At 41.2% G+C, this 24,876-nt stretch overlaps 1 protein-coding gene across 1 annotated transcript; it reads right to left on the minus strand.

Moving 5' to 3' along the window:
• Nucleotides 1–20,747: 20,747 nt before the first annotated feature.
• On the minus strand, nt 20,748–24,385 carry LOC110878510 (probable prolyl 4-hydroxylase 10). The gene is made up of 7 exons (XM_022126821.2): nt 24,025–24,385; nt 23,840–23,924; nt 22,268–22,365; nt 22,051–22,148; nt 21,410–21,539; nt 21,138–21,325; nt 20,748–21,029 (listed from the first exon to the last, which is right to left on the minus strand). Exons 1-7 carry the CDS (start codon nt 24,228–24,230, stop codon nt 20,956–20,958), a joined length of 879 nt encoding a protein of 292 aa, XP_021982513.1. The 5' UTR covers nt 24,231–24,385; the 3' UTR covers nt 20,748–20,955.
• Nucleotides 24,386–24,876: the final 491 nt, after the last annotated feature.

Below are 24,876 nucleotides of genomic sequence, written 5' to 3' on the forward strand. Positions count from 1 at the left end.
TTTAAAGTGTGAAGCGGGTTAAGGTGTTCCACTATATGCATGTACAAATACTGAATGTTTATAGATAAGGAGTGAATTGTTTGTTAGGGTTAAGTTATTTTACAAAAACTACTAAAAATAAGAAGTGTATAAAGACACAATGGATCGCACAAGATGACACAATGTCGAGCAAAATATAACACAATGCCAAAAAATATAACACAATGTTGAGAAAAAAAGACATAATGAGTCGAAAAAAAAAAACACAATGATGCAAATATAAAAAAGACACAATGATAATAAACAAAAATTCTAAAATCCAAAAGTGAAAACCCAAAAATTCTAAAATCTACAATCTATAAATCCAAAAGTGAAAACCTAAAATCTCACATCATAGAGTTCGATGAGTCGGCTTCAATGCCGCTTGAATGAGGTCAATATGAGTCCGTTTGATACCCTTTATACGACTTCTTATTTTTAGGAGGCTTTTGTATTTAATCCTAAACCTTGTTTGTTAAGCTTTGCGTTTTAAATAATCCTACTTCCTACACACGGGATTGTACAATTTTGTTTTGGTTCGACCTATTAACCGGCTAGGTAATGAACAATGAGTATCCAGCGGGTATAGATCGTAGTTCTATAATCAGCTATGGAGGGAGGGAGGAAGAGATCTCTTGTAACTTAGCAAACACCTACCACATTCTTTTCCACAAAGATTAAGCACCGTAAACTTTGGTTGTGTTTCATACGGTTGAGTTTATCTTCGATACTACAACTACTATTCTCAGTGGCGGATCTAGAAAATACGCATAGAGGTAACGTTTCAAAAAAAGGGGTAATGAAATCGAAAAAATGTCAAATTTTTCCAAAATTTACGCTACCATCGGAGCATCAAGAAGCAACGGCTTGTAACATTATGGATCCGCCCCTAACTATTCTAATTGTTGTACCATGGGAGTTGAACACAAATCGTCATAAAAGCCAATGAGCTAGTGGTGGAGTGGTAAGGGAGAGACCTTGTGTTCCAAGTGACACAAGTTCAATTCTTGCCCCTAGCATTTAGTTTCTTCGACGCCTGGTGATGATGGGAGACTAGACGAGTAGGCGGCGATCGCTAGTTCGATCCTTGAACTAAGCGGGTTTTACCTCACCGCACTGTCGTGCCTTCGGACGAGTGTTCATGAGCTTCGGCCCTAGGTGAGGGTTTTCCCCGGTTCGGAAGGCGAGTGTATCCCGATGTAATGAATTTCGCCAGTAGCCCATTTAAAGGATTCGTTGGCCGTTAAAAAAACAAATTTACTTTGTTTGATTTTTACAACTACAAATACATGATTTTGTTAACCGAGTTGATCATCTATCCTAGTTGTTATTATTTTTCATTTAATATTATTTTTATTTAATTTACGAGTTACCTTTAAGTTTGTTTGTTAGTCACTATTTTATCTCTAGTGTGAATATTACAGTTATTGATGTTTTATCATTATTATTCGTTTCTTAGGTTTATACAAAAAAATTTTTTCTTCGTTTCAAACTGTTCATTTATTCACATCTAAATGCACTTTACATTAATATCGCAGGTAAGCGAGCAACAAGCTGCGCCGCTACCCCTTTCTGAATAGCAAACCCTAACCTATTAAAGACAAACCCCTGCCCCCCTGTTGATGAGCCACTACTGTGGACAACTTTTGGACCCTAGTCAACAAACGGATAGCTTCTGGAGCAAGGGATCCAAAGGTGTCGAATGCGAATGGGACAAATGCATGTTGGTTATCAGCACATGCTTTAGCGTGTTTATCCACCTTTTTTTATTCTGCTTTCCTTATAGCTTGTCCTGCTACAAACCCGCTTTTCCTTAAACCAGCTAAGGGGGAGACTCCTGTGAGATCCACACAAGCATGTTTCCCTCCCGCCCAGCCAAAGACGAGCAGATCCGCTGGTCTCAATGTAGATCTTCCTTCCATGGTGTCTGTAAGGAAATTCACAGGGGCCTCCTTCTTAGCAGAAATCCCCGCTCTCCTCAAGATGTCCCCCAAAACATTCCTCACCCAGTCATGCCGATATTTGAAACCAGGGAGCTCCTTGCAATGAACAGCATGCTCCCCGTATTTATCCATGCAGGCTTTATGGCAGATTGGGCAGGTTTCGTCTTCTGGATACATAGGGATCATCAGCCGGTATTTGAGGATAGCCCTATACTCAACAGCCGACATGCATTGCCCCAACCCCTCGATCGGGATAACAGTCAAAAAGTCTTGCGCATGGGGGCCTTTCAAGCACTCAATCACCGCCTTCTGGCGGGGAGACAGATCAAATGTTTCTCCCAGACTCCGAGCGATTTTGTCAAATAGAGCATTCGCCAAAGTTTTTTGTGGCTTTGGGGGGGCGGTCTCCATATTAGAGAAACCACCAATGTCAAAGTCTGGAAGAGAGACACTTAAATACTCAAGGGCTTGTTGGTAGTCTACGTCAAGCTTAACAACCCCACTGTTCCGAAGGATATGGTCTTGCAATACACACGACTAAGCTCTAGACGCCACAAAAGCATAAACTCCAACATCCCGAGCTGAGAGGAGGCCCAAACCACCCAGACGCATCGGCAAAGATGCCAAACGCCACTAAAGGTCACCAAAGTAGGACCCCCCGCAAACAACAATGTCTTCAATAGCCTCTCGGAGACCATCGTCAAAACAGGATACCGCATTTGCCATCAAGTGGGGTTGGCAGGTCCGCAGCCCAAACAACAACTTAGCTACCCCCGTGCATGACCTTAAAAGAAGAAGCTCGCACTGGGGGTCCTGTAGGCAGGGCAAGAGTTTCATAAGGTCAACCACTGTCGATGCCCGCCGCCCTGCTAATTCCCCGATAAAAGCATAATCTCGGCTAACCGCCCCCCCAAGGAGCTTAACCCCCCTCACAGGTCTACCTATCCCTCTCGGGAAAAGGCCGTCCTGCACCTTGAGACCGTCACACGATGGCCAGTACACTTCCGTTTTCTTAATATTGAGATGGAGCCCTATGGATGGTCCCTCCGTGTTGATGATGTCCAAGGCTTTAGCAACTTCCATTGCATTACCTATAATCGTGCCATCATCCAAATACCAAGCATGAAAGGGGAGGTTACAGTGCTCCTGGACATGAAGAATAAGGGGGTGTAAGGCTAGGGCAAAGAGAAGGGGCACCAAGGGATCTCCCTGTTGCACTCCAGTGGTGGCCCCAATACACTCGCTGCCAACATACAACCTAGGGGGTTGGGCGTACAGGAACTGGACCCACCGATAGATGGATGGGCAACGTTGGTGGACCTTTTGGAGGAACGCTGAGCGGTCAACCATGTTAAAGCATTGGTGAAGTCTAACGTAAGCAAGGCCATGGACCCATCTTCATGAAAAGAGTTCAGGAACCTGTTCGCACTATGAAGCACCACCTCCGCCCCATTTTGTGTACCAACCCCGAATTGAAAATCCCCCAAATACTGGGCCATATCCTTCCCAACCTTCTTCATAGCCACCTTAGAGACCAACCTGCGTCAGATGCCACCCACGACGATAGGCCTAATACCATTATTAGGTTTCAATAAGGGGGTGAGAGGGGCTGAGGCCACAAACTCTGCCAACACCTTAGGTTTATCATTAATTTTTAAGTTTGTCATTTTCGTTTTCACTGTGATAGAGATCTAGTTTTTATTTATTTAACAAATAGAAAATATTATTTACCAACACCGTTTTGTTCTTCATTTTAATTCTTTCGATTTGAATAATGTTACTTTATGTTATGTGTCTTCTTTCATATTACTGTAATACTCTATATGTAAACTGTAAATGTGATATCTATAGCTTAAAAGTGAAATAGAATAATGACTCAAGAACCAATAGCTCTATTGTAGAATTTAGACCTATCCACTAAATAAGAACCAATGGGTTGAAGAAACACCAAGTTGCTCTGAAGGTTAATTTGTGGGTTTAGTCTCATCCAAAATAAGGTTAATCTTCTTTCTTCTGCGTTTGATGACTAATCGATTCTGCAAAACAACACAACACCGCGAAGCTCGTTATAAAGAGAAGGATTGGGGGGAGGGGTCTCCTTGTAACCATCATCCGGCGTGAGAATAAGAACTTGTTTTGAGGATAATAAGTGTGTATATCAAGTGAGAGAGCAAGAGAGCGATCCTTGAATCTAAAGGTGAAGACCACAATTTTTAGCCGAAGAGGGTGATCAGAGAGATGGGTTGATGGGCCTTGGGCCTGATGGCGACAACAAGGAATATTTCATTTGTCTTCTTAGACACGATTGTTAGTGCCTGCAAACGAATGGGAGGATGGCGCACGTTGATTGGATCCACGTAGCCTGACAGTTATCCTTGTTGTCGGGTCTGTTATCAGCAGCTAAATGGAGATCATAGAGCAGTGGTCGGCGCACATTGATTGGTGACACGTCAGCATCCGTGTGTACTTCGTGTCCCCTGCATGATTGTTCGTCGTGAGGCATTGTTAGAAATAGCCTACCGTGCGCCTATTGGCCACATCCTTTACTGTATGTACAATTGTACTATGCCTTGCTGGCATTCATAGGCTCGCGCTCATGTGGCTTGCGCCACATGCTTGCGCTTATCTACTGGAAATAACTAAGTGTCATGTATATTTGGTTTCGGTATAATTCTTTTGCATGCGATGCGTGTTTGGTATTACGTGGCCCAGTGCATGATTTAGGACCATAACCCTTTAGGAAGGATGGAAAGTGAAAGTTCAAAAGATTTTGGTGAAAATGAATTATAATGATCCATTGATCATTGATCGGTAATCTGTGCTAATTTAGTGAGACGTTCGGGAGGTTAGTTGTTAGGAAAATTTACAAGTTTTGTCATTTATCTTTATACCGCTTTTCAGGCGGTGTCTTTTTTAACGAATGTTGACAGACGGTGCCCTTTACTAGGTATTTTGTTGCAAGTTTAGTCCTTTACATCCAACCCAGTTAAAAAACCCTGTTAATTGTTGACAGACGGTGTCCTTTACTAGGTATTTTGTTGCAAATTTAGTCCTTTACCTAGGTATTTTGTTGCAAGTTTAGTCCTTTACACCCAACAATTAACAGGGTTTTTTAACTGGGTTGGGTGTAAAGGACTAAACTTGCAACAAAATACCTAGTAAAGAACACCGCCTGTTAACATTCGTTAAAAAGGACACCGCCTGAAAAGCGGTATAAAGATGAATGACAAAACTTGTAATTTTTCCTAGTTGTTAACATACTTTATCATGTTAAAATTAAATATTGTAGTTTTGAATCGAATATATAAAAATTCTTAAAACTTTTAAAAGTGGTTAAACTTTTTGTTTGAGGTCGAGAGAAAATCCTGGGTGTTATGATGTTAAAAGCGGGATAGCTTTGATTGACTAAAGGATTTATAGACGTTCGCCTTTTTCCTTTTTCTTAATTTATTGTTAATGGCGTTTTGGCCTCATGCCACCACATGTTTATCCCACCAAATTAAGGGGGTACGGGGCACCATGCGGGGAGGCAAGCGGTGACCCCATTCCCTGAGCGGGAACACCGCCGCCATCCCCGCGGTGAGTGAATTCGGTGACCGAGCTCGGGGTGTAGTTACCGCATGAGAGAGAGGAGAGAGAGGGGGGGTGATTGGTTGTTAATGTGGGTCCACTCTTTTTCCACCAATCATATTTTTTTCTTCTTTTTTTAATAAAAAAATAATTGTGTGAGGGGAGTGCCGCCATCAAAATGAGGGTGTGAGGGGAGTTTAAGAGGGGAGTTGACGTGGCATAACCTGATTGGGTGTGTGTAAGAGAGGTGACTCCCCTAAGAGGGGAGTGCCCCTCTCACCCTAATAGGGGTTCAAGTCCTCCAAAGTGTGTAGCAGACGAATCTTAGGAGCCAATTGTGACAACCCTCACAAAACCAGGTATCCGTACGACTTAATTAACTATTAATTGTTGCTTAATTACTGTGCTTGACTGAGATTTCTGATAAACTGCTACTTGATTGTTGATACTTGTATATATCTGCATCATACTTTGGTTTTTCCGTCACTACATTATTTACTTACTGAACTCTAGTGACAAACATGATGCACAAAAGCACAGTAGCATTTGAACGGATAACCTATTGAACATGCTGATATAGCCAGCATCAGGCAGACACTGCCTCTAAAGGCCTATATGAGCCAGAAATATTTTACTACACCCGTAGTGTGTGTAGGGATACAAGGGTTGTATAATTGCGTCACTAGGAATAAGAAACAGAGATTGGATGTGCCTAAAACGTACTCTAAGCACGAAACACAACACTTTTATCAACATACTAGCTTCTAGCTAATTAATAAAGTGCCAAAACATGAGAAAATATTCCTGACACTTTGCAGAATAAATTGTGTCGCTAAAAATATTAATTACGACGCTTAAAAGATTACTTAAGCACTTTAACGGATTACTATCCAACCGAACAACCGGACTATACCCGGAACATAAAAATATTGCTAGAAATATTATTGGTATTTTTCTGAGCCAGTTAGGGTCCCTGATTACCCTAACACCCGCCTTATAACGCATCAAACAACTAACGGGGTTAAACTCCAAAAGTAACCAACTTAACTTAACTAAACTCTAACTGAACAATCAAGATCCAACCGGGTACCCCCCCCCCTTTTGGGCCGGTTCCATTCTAATGGAACTAGGAGTACACTTTTGAATATTTTAATTGATTGATTGTGGATATCTAGAAAGGTTGAAAGACCGTTGGACGATGGCACAATTTTCTCTATATAAACACACACACACACAAGAGATTTGCACACACACAAAACATCACACACTCTCTCCCTCTCTCTTTGGTTCTCGGCCGAGAGCACCCACAATCCATCCATCATTCTCGAGTCTTGATCTTGCCATTCCAAGCTTATACAAGGTGTCCGGGTCACGTACGAGGAAGCTTGAAGCAAGCGGAAGTTGAAGGACCTCGTTCATTTGCTTTTATCCACGCCATTTCCGACTAGATTCTTCCCTAGCCCCGAGCTAGAGGTATAACCTTTAAAACTCACTCTTGAACGTATCTAAAGTGGTTAAAATGATTTTTAACGGTTAAAAGTCGGAAACCCATCTTTTGAATCAATAAAGTCTACTAAAACTCGAATATTGTTGGTTAAAAGCTTATAACGCGTGTAAAAGTCGTAGTATTCGAATATGTTGGTTGTAGAGACCCGACCTATGATGTGGTGGCTCTTATCATCGTTTAACCCGACTTTGTTAAGATCACGAATCTTGACATAAGCTTGTTTCTAGCGGTACGAGGGTTAAAAGGTGAAACTCCACCACACGGGAAACATGAACTTGTGTAAAAGTGTTTTGACATGTAAAATAGTATTTAAAACGAGCCGATCTACGTATGTATAAGTGGTACATTCGTAGAACCAGGTGTCGAGAAAATCATGTTTTATATAAGTTGGATAACATGCTAACAAAGATGATTTTTAAACTACAAGTGTATAGAAACTTGTGAAACGAAAGATCCGACAAAATAACAATTTTTATAAAAGTTGTCGGGAAGTTGTAAAGAGTGATTTGTTCCAAAAACGGGGTTTTTACAAGACTAAATTATTTTATACATAGATCCACTAAATATAAGGTGATCTACATTACGACCTTCGGAAAAACTACAAGTTCATGTAATAATGCGATCTTACATACAAGTTGGCAAGTATGATTTGTTGAAACTTGTTTAATGTGTTGGAAATTGATTGGTTGATTTAAAAGAAGTGTTGAAATGATTTGTAAAAGAAAATGATACGCTTGAAAGCGTGGCCACCTCCAGTTACAGGGGAAACTCTGGCGAAATTTTTCTAAAATCTAACACTTAGAAATTATTTACAAGTGTTAGAGTTATTTTTGAAATGTTTACAAAATATATTTCGCCATGACTTTATCACAAATATTCGGAGGTGGGATTTTCACAAAAATAAACGTGATAAATATTTATTCGATAAATATATTTTTCACAACACTGTTTATGATTATTTGTGAAAATGTATAAATATTATTTTTAGAGTAAAAATAATATTTACTAACTTTGTCGAACCCAAAATAATACCAACGCCTTCACGACAAACATATAAGTTACAACGGTAATTACTATTACCACTAAATCGCCAAAACGTAACTTACACTTTATACGGAAATATTCACGAATGCGTATCTTGTCGACGTATTATTTTGGAAAGTATTATACGAAGAGAAAATATATTATTTTTGAGAAAAATAATTATATTTTGGAATGAGAAATAAAATATATTAAGTGAGACTTAATATTATAAGCACGCATGTATTAATTCCCCCATCCTTGGGAAGGAGATTTTCTACCAAGTATATACAAGAAACGGTTGTCTAACTGTTTCCCAAAATGTAAACTATAAAGCTAAGGCACGGCCATCCGTCTAATAGAATTAGCACATGTAGGTCGTTGCACAGCAGTTGGACATTTGGATTACTTGGTATTGTGACGCACTCACTGTGAGTTCATGTCCCCCTTTTCTCTTAACTGTTTTCAGATTTATAAACTGCGGGGGTGAAATACATGTTACAATGATTATGAATATGTTTATACATGGTATGATTAGCGTAAGGAGGTTTGTTACTTAGATCATGTGAGTGGGTAGGCGGAAACTTGAGGCCATTAATCCTCATAGTAGGACCGAGGGACAGGAGCGGTAGATCTATCTGGGTGTAGCGAGCCCAGCCCCAGGTCCAGCTGAACGGACCTCGGGGTGACTTAGTGCCCGACGCATAAATCCGCTAGGTTTGAGTCATCCCTACTTGCACTTCACACATATCAATGGCCTTGCAAACCATTGGTGATCTCTTTTTCCTTATTTGCTACATACCAGGTTTTTGATAAAGATAAAGGTTTATTTACTCACTTTCGCATGAACTCGCTCAACATTATTGTTGATTTTTCAACTTACATGTATTTCAGGAAACTAACGATCTGGCGCGGTATGGCTTGTTTTCCGCTGCATTAGGCCCGAGGTCATCCAGGGTTCGAGGCTTGTGACTCTTTCCTGGACAAGTCACAGTCCCTGAACCATGTTTACTTTAAGTTTGCATTTGTAATGTTTAGACAAGTTATGGTTGTTGGGTGTTAACCCGTTAAGACAATGTTTTAATATTTTTATTATTATCAATGGATGATCTTGCATATTTTTAATTCATATAGCTTGTTATGATTAAGCTATGGTATTAAGAAGTCACACCAAATTAACCACGCTTCCGCAAAGCCAGGGTGTGACAGCTTGGTATCAGAGCTCTGATCATAGTGAACTAGGATTCCTTCTCGAGTCTAGACTATGATCACTAGGGCTCTCACGAAAACATTTTTACTGCATACCACTTAAGTCCAGATCCAAAACGTTTTTATAAACAAATGTTGAGCATATTTTATTTATTATTTTTAGGCTCAGTCTGGGAGGCTGAGGCTCGGTCTGGGAGACTGAGGCTCGGTCTGGGAGGCCGAGGCTCGATCTAGTGGATCGAGGTAGTTGTCTAGTGGGACTAGGGAGTCAGTCTGGGAGGCTGGGAGAATTTGCTAGTGGGACTAGGGAGTCAGTCTGGGATGCTGGGAAAGTTTGCTAGTGGGACTAGGGAGTCAGTCTGGGAGGCTGGGAAAGTTTGCTAGTGGGACTAGGAAGTCAGTCTGGGAGGCTGGGAAAGTTTGCTAGTGGGACTAGGAAGTCAGTCTGGGAGGCTGGGAAAGTTGGCTAGTGGGACTAGGAAGGACAGTCTGGGAGGCTGGGAAGCTAGTGGGACTAGGTGGATTACGTGATTATTATTTGGTAACTTATGTGATTACCTGATTTACTGATTTTTGTGCTTATTTTGTGTTTATGTTACAGACCCATGGACTCACCAGCCACTGGTGGTTCAGATACCACCGGACCCTTACCCGTAGTATCGGACGACATTGTGTCTTCAGAGCACGAGGTGCATACCTCCGATTTCACCAGCACCGATGATGATGACTTCCAGCCCTTCGCTCTGCCCGACGGCGCTGATGAGCATATTGATGGCGATCCTGCTGAGTATCTTCCCTTGGTAGCGATTCCAGCTCCCATACCCCTTGCTTCTTATCCAGCATACGACTTGCTACCAGACGCCGAGGCTGACGGCGACATTGATCTCTTTGAGGACGAGCCTTACGAGGATGAGATTCCTGATGCAGCCCCTCTTCCCGCTGGCGATCTTTTGATGATCGCTGGTGCTCCTGTTGAGGACTCGCCCGCCCATTCGCCAGTCCCAGACTCCTTTGAGTCTGTGGCATCTGTACCGTCTCACGAGGTGAGTACGCAGCATTTTGTGCACGACTCGGACCCCGATCAGGCATCTTCTGCCGCACCCATCCCGAGCTTTGTGTTCGAGCACGATGACATTGAGGATTCGGATCCCGTTTTTCCTCCAGGATTTGATCCTGACCGCGATATTGAGTTTATTCCTTTGGACCAGCATATGGAGGACCCTGTTGATCCCGTTGATCCTGTTGATCCCTTTGATCCAGAGTTTGATTTTGACATGGCTTTTGATGACCCGGAGCCTGCCTTGGCCCCAGAGCAGGCAGCTGCTCTCGATCCTGTGCATGAGCATGACTTGGTACATGCCGACGTACCTGTTGAGCCCGTTTTGGCTGACCCGCCAGTTGGCGATCTTCCTATTGATGATATCCCTTTGTTAGTTGCTGATCATGCTGTTGATCCTTTTGTTGACCCACCTTTGATTGCTGACGTCCCTGTTGACCATCATATTGATCATGTTGATCCTGTCATTGCTCCTTTTGATCCTGTACCCATTGAGCCTGAGCACGCTCTATTTGCAGAGCATATGGATCCACCCGATGAGGAGGCTCAGCACGGTTGGATACCGGCTGACGAGGATGTTCCACCGCTTCCACCACATCACACTGATGCACATCATACTGATTTTTCATTTCAGATCCCACCGTTTGTACCTCCAGCGGGGCCTGGAGAGGGCTCTTCAGCCCACCCCTTTGGGCACATACCGATGCCTATGCCTTTCATGCCTCAGATGACACCTGTTCCATCTTCTGTTCATGTAGCACCATTCGATCCCACCAGCACGCCACTGCTTTGGTCACCTTCCTCTCCGATGCCACCCACTGATCCATATCATCCATTCCATATGGGACATACCATAGAGGACGTCTTGATGTCCTTTGTCCATCAGCATGAGTCCCATACACAGCGACTCCAGGAGCTCGAGAGAGCTCAGCTATCACTAGGTCCATACCATGGTCAGACATCCTCATCTTTTCAGCCTTTTCGATCACTACCCCCGGACTTTGCTGCCCGACTTTCGACTATGGAGCAGCAGATCGTTTCTGTTATTCGCACTCAGCAGGCGATGGAGGAGGATTGGCTTCATTTACGCCGCTTACTCTACACTCACTTTCCCCCTCCTCCACCCCCATCCGCATAGAGCTCATTGGTGCCATAGTGGTAGACGATGGTGAGACGACAGCGATTGTGACTGCACAGCCTTTTGGAGACCATCTGATGATTTCTGACTTTTGTTGATACTTATTTGATGTACCTGATGTATGTGATACTGATATGATATAGTTTTGTACAGGGGTGATGTAGCCCCTATTTGGTTGATGGTTGTATGACACACTTACTACACTTTATGGTCTCGATATATGTAGCAATCGCGGTATTCTCACCATATCTGATGCACTTGATTTCTTATTTATATTTTTGCAACATGGGATGTTGGGACATGGGATGTTGTATGTATGATATTTGCAACATGGGATGTTGGGACATGGGATGTTGTATGTATGATATTTGCAACATGGGATGTTGGGACATGGGATGTTGTATGTATGATATTTGCGACATGGGATGTTGGGACATGGGATGTTGTGTGTGATATATTGATAACATGAGATGTTATGTGCTATTATTCTTACTATATACGTACGCTTTATTATGGCCTGACCAACGTACACATCTTTAGAAGATGGCGCCAAGACGACAACCTCAGCCAATGCCTACTACTCAGGACGAACTACAGCAAGTCATTGCTGCTGCTATTGCTCAATATGCTGCCTCTCAGGGAGGAATGAGTGGAAGCAACTCCGGCAACACGGGCAACAACAACTATCCACCGCATGGGTGTACTTACAAACAATTCTTGGACTGCAAGCCCATAAACTTCGATGGCACAGGTGGTGCTGTTGCTTTCGTCCGCTGGGCTGAGAAAACCGAGTCCGTACTTCGCATGAGCAAATGCGCGCTGGATCAACAAGTCACTTACATCTCAGGGCTATTTGTGGATGGAGCCCTATCCTGGTGGAATCTACAGGTCCAGACCCTTGGCGAAGCCGCAGCTTACGCACTGACCTGGACTGAGTTGAAAGAACTTATGCGCAAGAAGTACTGTTCTCGCGCTGAAATCCAGAGGTTAGAGACCGAATTCTGGCACCTGAAGATGGAAGGTCCCAAGATAGCTGAGTATGTTCAGAGGTTCCACGATTTGTCGCATGTGGTACCCTATATGGTTACACCGGAGTTCAAGAGAATTGAACGATTCATTTGGGGATTGGCTCCTCAAATAATCAGCATGGTGACTTCTTCCAAACCAGCGACAATCACTGAAGCCATTGATTTGAGTGTGGCTCTCACCGAAGAGGCAATTCGGTTGAACAAGTTTGATGAAGTCGAGCCGAAGAAGAAAGAGACTCATGTGGAGTCGTCAGGTGGAAACAAGCGAAAGTTTTCGAATTTCAAGCAGGGCACCGGGATGGTGGTTAAGAAAGGGGAATCGAATGCGCCAGCTCAAGATACAGCTGGTAGTAAAAAGAAAGGGAAGGGATACATGGGTGCACAACCCAAGTGCAACTCATGCCAACGACATCACTCTGGTCGTTGCAGCCTGAGAGTTTGTGAATCATGTGGGAAGACTGGTCATACGAAGGACTTTTGTTGGGCTAGTGCTGGCCGGGGAGGCTAGGGAGGATCTGGGAATAGGAATAACCGTGGTGGTAATGGGAACCGCCCACAAGGAAACCAGGGAGGTGATGGAAACCGTGTTAATCATGCTAACCAAGCGGGCGCCATGAATCGGAACCAGGGAAACCACCAAGCTGGAAACAATGGTGGAAACGGGCAGAGGCCCGGATGTTTCAATTGTGGAGATCAAGGGCATTTCAAGAGGAATTGCCCAGAATTAAACCAGGCACGTGGAAGAGTGTTTAACATGGAGGCCAGGGAAGCGCGCCAGGATCCCAATGTTGTCACTGGTACGTTCCCTGTAAACCAACGCTATGCATCCGTTTTGTTTGATACTGGTGCCGATTACAGCTTTGTATCGCTAGAATTTAAGAATATGCTTGGTTTAGCCGCTAGTAAGTTAGATATTCCATACTCGATCGAATTAGCGAATGGAAAGTTAGTAGAAGCTAACGAGGTGATTCGAGGTTGCGTAATCAAGCTGGGAGAGCGTGAGTTTGCTCTCGATCTACTACCAGTCCAGTTGGGAAGCTTCGACGTGGTAGTAGGGATGGATTGGTTATCGAGTAACAAGGCAGAGATAGTTTGTCACGAGAAGATTATTCGTATCCCGACCGATGATGGTGAGACCATTGTTGTTCATGGGGAGAAGCGTGAGACGCCGTTAAGGATGATTAGCTGCCTGAAAGCGAGGAAGTGTTTGCAGAAAGGATGTGTTGCTTTTCTGGCACACATTGTGGATAAAAAGGCTGCTGAGCCGAAGATCGAAGACATCCCTGTCGTGAGGGAATACCCAGAAGTCTTTCCAGAAGACTTGCCTGGCTTGCCACCTCAAAGGCAAGTGGAGTTTCGCATCGACTTAGTTCCAGGCGCCGCGCCTGTGGCTAAGGCACCTTACAGACTTGCTCCGTCTGAGATGCAAGAACTGTCGACACAACTTCAAGAGTTGTTAGACAAGGGTTTTATCCGACCAAGCTTCTCGCCTTGGGGAGCTCCAGTTTTGTTTGTGAAGAAGAAGGACGGTAGTTTCCGTATGTGCATTGACTACAGAGAGTTGAACAAGCTGACAATCAAGAGTAGGTATCCCCTGCCAAGAATCGATGATCTGTTCGACCAGCTTCAAGGTTCGAGCTTCTATTCAAAGATCGATCTTCGATCTGGATACCATCAGCTACGGATACAGGAGGAAAGTATCCCGAAGACAGCCTTCAGAACTCGATATGGACACTACGAGTTTCTCGTTATGCCGTTTGGTTTGACAAACGCACCTGCAGTGTTCATGGATTTGATGAACCGAGTTTGTAAGCCATACTTGGATAAGTTCGTAATTGTATTCATCGACGACATTTTGATTTATTCAAAGACGAAGGCTGAGCACGAGCAACATCTTAGAGCCATTCTGGAGCTGCTAAAGAAGGAACAGTTATACGCCAAATTCTCTAAGTGTGAGTTTTGGCTAAGAGAAGTGCAATTCCTTGGGCACGTGGTGAATGGAGATGGAATCCACGTGGACCCCACCAAAATCGAGGCGATCAAAGATTGGGAAACGCCAAAGACGCCAACCGAGATTCGGCAATTCTTGGGTTTGGCTGGCTATTATCGAAGGTTCATCGAGAACTTTTCAAAGATCGCTCAACCGTTGACACTCCTCACGCAGAAAGATAAGAAGTTTGATTGGGGAATCAAACAGGATGAAGCGTTTTAGATATTGAAAGATAAGCTCTGCAACGCGCCAATCTTAGCTCTACCAGAAGGCACTGACGATTTCGTGGTATACTGCGACGCATCGCGTCAAGGATTGGGTTGTGTGTTGATGCAACGACAAAAGGTTATCGCCTACGCATCACGCCAACTGAAAGTGCACGAAAAGAACTATACCACGCATGATTTGGAGCTAGGCGCAGTGGTTTTTGCTTTGAAGATCTAGAGACACTACCTTTACGGTACAAAGTGTACGATTTTCACAGATCACAAGAGCCTCCAGCATATATTCAACCAGAAGGAGTTGAATATGAGGCAAAGGCGATGGGTCGAGTTGTTGAACGATTACGACTGCGAGATCAAGTATCATCCAGGGAAGGCGAATGTGGTCGCTGATGCCCTAAGTCGTAAAGAGAGAATCAAGCCCATAAGGGTTAGGGCTATGGAGATGATAATTCAAACCGACCTTTCCTCACGCGTTCGTGCAGCACAGAAGGAAGCTCTCAAGGAGGGAAACCTTGAGGAAGAATATCTCCGTGGGATGGAGAAGATTTTGGTGCCAAACAGGGAAGGAACGTTGTGTTTTGAGAAAAGGATTTGGGTTCCTTTGTTTGGTGGTTTAAGAGAGGTTATCTTTGATGAAGCTCACAAGTCGCGGTACTCTATCCACCCTGGAGCGGATAAGATGTACCAGGATCTTAAAGATTATTACTGGTGGCCTAGGATGAAGGGCGATGTTGCTATTTACATGAGCAAATGTTTAACTTGCGCCAAAGTTAAGGCGGAATACCAGAAGCCTTCGGGACTTCTGCAGCAACCAAAAATTCCCCACTGGAAGTGGGAAGAAATCTCCATGGATTTTATTACGAAGTTGCCAAGAACGCCAAAAGGCCATGACACTATCTGGGTGATAGTGGATCGCTTAACGAAGTCAGCACACTTCTTACCTATCCGCGAGAAGGATAATACAAGCAAATTGGCCGAAATCTACATGAGAGAGATTGTTACACGCCATGGAGTACCTCTCTCGATTATTTCTGATAGAGATGGGAGGTTCGTATCGAGGATATGGCAATCCTTCCAGGAAGCTTTTGGCTCAAAGCTGAATATGAGCACTGCTTTTCACCCGCAGACCGACGGGCAAAGTGAGCGGACGATTCAGACGTTGGAGGACATGCTGAGAGCATGTGTGATGGATTTAGGCGGTAGCTGGGATAAGCATTTACCCCTGGTTGAGTTTTCATAGAACAACAGCTACCACACCAGTATTGGTGCCGCGCCATTCGAAGCGTTATATGGGCGCAAGTGCAGGTCGCCGCTCTGCTGGTCTGACGCAGGTGATAGACAATTGGTTGGTCCTGAAATGGTACAGGAAACCACCGATAAGATCGCGCAAATCCGAGATCGCATTAGTGCGGCTCGTGACCGTCAGAAGACCTACGCAGATCTGAAAAGGAAACCTCAGGAGTTTGAGGTTGGGGATATGGTTTTGTTGAAGGTATCACCCTGGAAGGGTGTGGCACGCTTTGGGAAGCGTGGGAAGTTGAATCCGCGCTACATTGGTCCTTTCAAGGTTTTGGAAAGAATTGGGACCGTAGCATACAAGTTGGATCTACCTGCCGAACTGAATAATGTTCACGATACATTTCATGTATCCAATCTGAAGAGAAGTCCAACTCAAGTTAACGTTGCCATTCCTACCGACGAAATTCATATTGATGACACGCTCCACTTCGTTGAAGAACCTGTCGAGGTCACGGATTGGAAAGTGAACAAGACTCGCCGGAGCAGTGTCAAGCTCGTCAAAGTTCGCTGGAATGCTAGACATGGTCCTGAGTTCACCTGGGAGCGTGAAGACCGAATGAAGAAGAAATACCCCCACTTATTTCCTGAGAACCCTGCTTCTACAAGCAGAATTTAAAATTTCGGGACGAAATTTATTTAACGGGGGAGAATGTGACAACCCTCACAAAACCAGGTATCCGTACGACTTAATTAACTATTAATTGTTGCTTAATTACTGTGCTTGACTGAGATTTCTGATAAACTGCTACTTGATTGTTGATACTTGTACATATCTGCATCATACTTTGGTTTTTCCGTCACTACATTATTTACTTACTGAACTCTAGTGACAAACATGATGCACAAAAGCACAGTAGCATTTGAACGGATAACCTATTGAACATGCTGATATAGCCAGCATCAGGCAGACACTGCCTCTAAAGGCCTATATGAGCCAGAAATATTTTACTACACCCGTAGTGTGTGTAGGGATACAAGGGTTGTATAATTGCGTCACTAGGAATAAGAAACAGAGATTGGATGTGCCTAAAACGTACTCTAAGCACGAAACACAGCACTTTTATCAACATACTAGCTTCTAGCTAATTAATAAAGTGCCAAAACATGAGAAAATATTCCTGACACTTTGCAGAATAAATTGTGTCGCTAAAAATATTAATTACGACGCTTAAAAGATTACTTAAGCACTTTAACGGATTACTATCCAACCGAACAACCGGACTATACCCGGAACATAAAAATATTGCTAGAAATATTATTGGTATTTTTCTGAGCCAGTTAGGGTCCCTGATTACCCTAACACCCGCCTTATAACGCATCAAACAACTAACGGGGTTAAACTCCAAAAGTAACCAACTTAACTTAACTAAACTCTAACTGAACAATCAAGATCCAACCGGGTACCCCCCCCCCTTTGGGCCGGTTCCATTCTAATGGAACTAGGAGTACACTTTTGAATATTTTAATTGATTGATTGTGGATATCTAGAAAGGTTGAAAGACCGTTGGACGATGGCACAATTTTCTCTATATAAACACACACACACACACAAGAGATTTGCACACACACAAAACATCACACACTCTCTCCCTCTCTCTTTGGTTCTCGGCCGAGAGCACCCACAATCCATCCATCATTCTCGAGTCTTGATCTTGCCATTCCAAGCTTATACAAGGTGTCCGGGTCACGTACGAGGAAGCTTGAAGCAAGCGGAAGTTGAAGGACCTCGTTCATTTGCTTTTATCCACGCCATTTCCGACTAGATTCTTCCCTAGCCCCGAGCTAGAGGTATAACCTTTAAAACTCACTCTTGAACGTATCTAAAGTGGTTAAAATGATTTTTAACGGTTAAAAGTCGGAAACCCATCTTTTGAATCAATAAAGTCTACTAAAACTCGAATATTGTTGGTTAAAAGCTTATAACGCGTGTAAAAGTCGTAGTATTCGAATATGTTGGTTGTAGAGACCCGACCTATGATGTGGTGGCTCTTATCATCGTTTAACCCGACTTTGTTAAGATCACGAATCTTGACATAAGCTTGTTTCTAGCGGTACGAGGGTTAAAAGGTGAAACTCCACCACACGGGAAACATGAACTTGTGTAAAAGTGTTTTGACATGTAAAATAGTATTTAAAACGAGCCGATCTACGTATGTATAAGTGGTACATTCGTAGAACCAGGTGTCGAGAAAATCATGTTTTATATAAGTTGGATAACATGCTAACAAAGATGATTTTTAAACTACAAGTGTATAGAAACTTGTGAAACGAAAGATCCGACAAAATAACAATTTTTATAAAAGTTGTCGGGAAGTTGTAAAGAGTGATTTGTTCCAAAAACGGGGTTTTTACAAGACTAAATTATTTTATACATAGATCCACTAAATATAAGGTGATCTACATTACGACCTTCGGAAAAACTACAAGTTCATGTAATAATGCGATCTTACATACAAGTTGGCAAGTATGATTTGTTGAAACTTGTTTAATGTGTTGGAAATTGATTGGTTGATTTAAAAGAAGTGTTGAAATGATTTGTAAAAGAAAATGATACGCTTGAAAGCGTGGCCACCTCCAGTTACAGGGGAAACTCTGGCGAAATTTTTCTAAAATCTAACACTTAGAAATTATTTACAAGTGTTAGAGTTATTTTTGAAATGTTTACAAAATATATTTCGCCATGACTTTATCACAAATATTCGGAGGTGGGATTTTCACAAAAATAAACGTGATAAATATTTATTCGATAAATATATTTTTCACAACACTGTTTATGATTATTTGTGAAAATGTATAAATATTATTTTTAGAGTAAAAATAATATTTACTAACTTTGTCGAACCCAAAATAATACCAACGCCTTCACGACAAACATATAAGTTACAACGGTAATTACTATTACCACTAAATCGCCAAAACGTAACTTACACTTTATACGGAAATATTCACGAATGCGTATCTTGTCGACGTATTATTTTGGAAAGTATTATACGAAGAGAAAATATATTATTTTTGAGAAAAATAATTATATTTTGGAATGAGAAATAAAATATATTAAGTGAGACTTAATATTATAAGCACGCATGTATTAATTCCCCCATCCTTGGGAAGGAGATTTTCTACCAAGTATATACAAGAAACGGTTGTCTAACTGTTTCCCAAAATGTAAACTATAAAGCTAAGGCACGGCCATCCGTCTAATAGAATTAGCACATGTAGGTCGTTGCACAGCAGTTGGACATTTGGATTACTTGGTATTGTGACGCACTCACTGTGAGTTCATGTCCCCCTTTTCTCTTAATTGTTTTCAGATTTATAAACTGCGGGGGTGAAATACATGTTACAATGATTATGAATATGTTTATACATGGTATGATTAGCGTAAGGAGGTTTGTTACTTAGATCATGTGAGTGGGTAGGCGGAAACTTGAGGCCATTAATCCTCATAGTAGGACCGAGGGACAGGAGCGGTAGATCTATCTGGGTGTAGCGAGCCCAGCCCCAGGTCCAGCTGAACGGACCTCGGGGTGACTTAGTGCCCGACGCATAAATCCGCTAGGTTTGAGTCATCCCTACTTGCACTTCACACATATCAATGGCCTTGCAAACCATTGGTGATCTCTTTTTCCTTATTTGCTACATACCAGGTTTTTGATAAAGATAAAGGTTTATTTACTCACTTTCGCATGAACTCGCTCAACATTATTGTTGATTTTTCAACTTACATGTATTTCAGGAAACTAACGATCTGGCGCGGTATGGCTTGTTTTCCGCTGCATTAGGCCCGAGGTCATCCAGGGTTCGAGGCTTGTGACTCTTTCCTGGACAAGTCACAGTCCCTGAACCATGTTTACTTTAAGTTTGCATTTGTAATGTTTAGACAAGTTATGGTTGTTGGGTGTTAACCCGTTAAGACAATGTTTTAATATTTTTATTATTATCAATGGATGATCTTGCATATTTTTAATTCATATAGCTTGTTATGATTAAGCTATGGTATTAAGAAGTCACACCAAATTAACCACGCTTCCGCAAAGCCAGGGTGTGACACCAATAACCTTCTGGTGCATCGGTAGCCCCATGACCTTCCAAAAGAAGGTCATGAGTTCGGGTCTCGCCTGGAGCAAAATTGCTCTAGGTTGAGCCAGTCATCAACGTCGTCTGTGTTCGCGGGCATGGGTAGCCTTTTGCTATTTGGTTTACCCGGATGATCGGGATTTTGTTAGCCATCAAAAATCTCACTTTTACACTTCAAATAAAACGGGATATTAAATATATTAGTTTTGAGTTAATTAAATCATTTTGGTTTACCAAAAATAGCATTTTTAGGTACTAATATTTTCTAGTAACAGGTTTATTATCTATGGTATTAATATTTTCTAGTAACATGTTTATTATCTGTTGTTTCAATTTTGTAACATGTTAGAGTGTATTAACCCATATATAATATTAATTAATAAAGTTCTATAATTTATTTTTGAACGGCCAACTAAATCACCAGATAAGCATCCTGGGATGCCCTCAATCGAGCAAATGCATCCCTCCTCCATAATGCTCAGAGTTGGATACATACCCAAGCCACTAGTTCCAGGAAAAACCCACCCGCCCGAAGGCCCACTACGGTAAAACCCAGTTGTGGCTATTTTGTGCAGTCTCATAGACATTGGCCTGCAACTACTTTCATATGCGAATTTGCAACCAAAAACTGTAATCAAAAGACAAGAATTCGTACACGAAAACACGATTCAATCAAAAACCCGTTGTCTGAATATGCTCGATAAGTATTTCAGTGTTTTAACTCAAGTAAGCAAAAGAATATATTAGTGTATTTTTGCATACAAGTGATACCGATGCTCATACTGATATAGACATGAAATTTATCAACTCGCATACGACATTCTATAGTAACAACACAGACCCTAAAGCTTTATCAAGATAACTTAAAACCAAAATTAAGCTTTGTACTCGTTGACACGTATCCATTTTGTAGAGGACCACTTGTTCCCCTTGATAACCGGGCAGCCACCTATCAGAGATGTTTGAAAACTTGCATCATAAAGTGTTTTAATTAACTAAAGGTAATAAACTTTTTAGCACATGTTAACATAGATGGGTGGATATAACAATTACTGACCATGTAAACTTGATGGATCGAGAGATGCATCGGGTCTCATACTCCAGAAAAGCAATGCATCCCCCATTTTAGGTTTAACAGATAGCCCTTCTTTGCCGCAATCTGAAAGTTCATCCCACCAAGGCACTGCACTGATGTTCCCCTTTGCAGAAGGGAATACTGTCTCACCCCCTTCTTCAACATCCGACCTGTCAGTTAAAACAAAATTATAAATAAATAGGATTAGATAAGATGATGAACATAATAAGTGAAAGAAAAGAGGCATCACTTACAGGTACATTAGAACTGTAGCCATACGTTGACCACCGTTCTGGGTGTTGTATTCGTCTTGAAAGTAGTCATAGTGAGGCTCGTATTTTTGTCCAACTTCATAGTGGAGAACTTGCAGTCCTTCCCCATGTTCTGTAAGTGATTAATTCATGTAATAGGTTTCCAGAACACACACATACAGAACATATATATTATATGGTTCAAGCTCTAGAGTTTTAGACTACATAAACAATCTAGAGGTGACAATTTTAACCCATTTAGTTATAAATGGATAGTTTAGGTAATGGGTCAAATGTCGAATAGGTTGAATTTTCTCAAATTGTATTTTTATTGCACAAAACCTCCTAAATGTTAATACTCAAGAAAAAAGATTTTTGTTAGCTAATGCAATATAATTTATGTATGCGTAATGGAAACATTTTAAAATCACGAAAAAGAATTATTTTATGGATGAAAAGGGCCTGTATGTAATTCAATCAAAATGGCAGCTGTTAAATGAAGAACTCGTAAAACTGGCCTTTGATGATCCATTTATAGAAATAGATTTTATCCTACCAGAGTACATAATGTGGGGGTGTACACTGCGTATACAACTAAAATTGAAGACATAACTAGATAGAAAATGCTATGCAAAAAAGCGTACCTACAGGTAAGAAGGTGAAATCTGCAATCCTTTTTTCAATGGTCCGGACCGTCTTATCGCGTCCACGAGCCAAGAATGTGCCAGAACTTGTACGAACCCTAAATGAAAAGGGTGTGAGATTTTGGGCGATTCAAATTATTTGTGGATAGTTGAAATTTTAAAAATTATTGTTATAAAAACAAGTAAATAAATCTGAACAGGAACAGAACCAGCATACCTACTATCTTTGCTCTTCCCAGTATCGCTATCAACAACAGTTGACTTCACCATATGAGGTTTAGCCATATTAATGAGATACTCGCACTCCTCTTGTGACTGCCATGAAAATGCACAATATTCAGTTTGGTGAGTTTTTGTAAATTGTCAAGTGTCAACCAAGTTTTATTCAAGCCAGACATGAGATGAGCTTTCTTAACATTTGTAATCACGCAACTGGATGGAAACATACATTATGACAAGTAGCAGTATTAATACACTTTTTGATGTGATTATCAAATTTCTTACAAAAATTTATAAGTATCATATCACTTTTGGAACTCACAGTAATTTGGCAGGTTGCCAAACCTGAAGTAATCAAAACTATTTGGAACTCGCAATAATTTGGCAGGTTGCCAAACCTGTAGTAATCAACTAATAAAGTTCAGAGGGCGTAAATTTATTGGGTAAATATTTGATTAGTAGATAATATTAGCGTTATGCCTTCCATTACATTTACTGGTAGATAAAGACATAATCTTTTTTTGATGTAGTGTAGCCTTACACGGTTACACCCAAGGCCCAAGTGACATAACATTAGGCCTTCCATGGTTTTCAGCAGTTGTCTTTCTTTGTTTTTTAATAAATCTATATTTGGAGAATACAGAAACTCAAAGCTCTCTTGAGATAGTGATTTGTTAGAACATACGGAATATCACACTTGAGGCACAAAAAGCACACGGAAAAGCGGCCTAAGGCGAGCCGCGAACTCTTGAAGTGTGCTTCTCATACAGGAACGGTTATGTCCGTCAGGATGTTGTACCTATAGCTTTTTAGGTTGTACATATACGTTCTTTATTTATTAATGCTATATAAAGCTTAAATATAGCTAAATGTTGGGTACGTGATGCTAAAAAAACATATAAGAAGAAAAGAAGAAGAATTATACAAATAACTTGCGCCTCGGATACAAAAGCAGTGTGCTTTGCACCTCGTGTTTTTTAAAACCAGGGGAAGATTAGCAATTACTAATTAGCATGACCGCTGTTGTTACACAGCAGATTTTGAAGAAAGCGATATTTCCGAAGGTAAAATAACCAGCAAAAATATCAAATAGGCTTGGAAGAGAAAGCTAAGACTGCACTCTATCATCCAAACCACACCTTAAAAACCAAGTGCTTCAGTTAATATTATGGGAAAACACCACTACCCTTTTATAACCAAAACTAGAAACTAAGTGTTCAGCAAAGTCTCTCAAACACAAGCTAAAAAAAATAAAAAATAAACAAAATTAAAAAAAAAAAACTTTATTCCCCATATACTGGTAGGCACTCCCATGAAGATCCACACAGAAAAACTTAAGCCATTATTTCTAGTTCTTACAGAAGACACAAAACCCTAAAACTACAGTTAACAAGTAGTTATCATGATGCTCAATGTACAACACTCTGCATCCTAATTCAATTAAAGTATACAAATATCTAAACTCTAAATCTGAATCCCAATTCAACTAAAAAATATAAAAAAATGCTATAATTATACAACACAAAGTAAATAGAGATAAAAAAATTATATATAAATAAAGAACCCTAACCAGAAAATTGTGATAAATAACAGCTCTAGGCTCCCATGAAATAACTTCAACCCACTGATCTGATCTATCCTCCTTCTTTTCACTTCTACATCCACACCAAACACAAATCAAACAATGTCAATCCAAATTCAACACAAATCCAGATCAAATTCAAACAAAGAGTGAAAAAGTAACAAGAAACTGACCGGTCAACAGTTGTAGTACGGTGAACAATTGAATTGAGGTCATGAGCTTTGGGGGAATCGTTTGAATTGCTGGGAATGGAAAGGATTCCGAGTGCGAGAAGGATTAGAACGAAGAAGGAACAGATGATCATGATTGAGAAGATGAGCGTTGAGGAAGAAGATCTACGTGAGGAGGCTCGGGGTAATAGTCTGGATTTGGATGCCATTTTGGTCCAGATCGTGGAGGAAACCCTGGATTGGATTTGTTACTTACCAGAGACGAAGAAAGAAGAGTTTTTGTGCTGATAAAGATAATAAAACCATGTGCTGTGAGTGTGTGCGTTTTTTCCATTCCTACGTCGTTTTGGAACTATGGAATGTGATTCCGTTCCTTCATAACACTTTGTGACATTCTTCAATGAATCAAGGTTAAATAACATTATAATTATTAGGTTATATTTAACCGTTTAATCTGTTTTAACCATCATGTTATAACCCTATTGACCATGAAAACAGGTCTAATAAAGTTACACCTTAAAATCTTATTACGTGTAGAAAAGTGGAAAATTCAGTTCTAACACATATGACAATCACAAACACATGTAAATAAACATTTCGGGTCTAATTTATCAACAAAAACACGTTTAGAACGATTTGGTTCTGCACACACCACATAGAGAATTTGACACTGAGAGATTGGAAAAGTATAAGAAAATGCAAATGTTTGAGTTTATATACTGATGGCTAAACAATTAGTCTAATCATTAAAACACATTGACTCAATTGTTTACATCCTCAAATAGTTAAGTCAATCATATGCCCTCAAGCACGAACCTAACATACTTAACCAAAACAATTATGACTTGATGAACT

The sequence above is a fragment of the Helianthus annuus genome, chromosome 9 (genome assembly GCF_002127325.2).
Source record: "Helianthus annuus cultivar XRQ/B chromosome 9, HanXRQr2.0-SUNRISE, whole genome shotgun sequence".
NCBI lineage: Eukaryota > Viridiplantae > Streptophyta > Magnoliopsida > Asterales > Asteraceae > Helianthus > Helianthus annuus.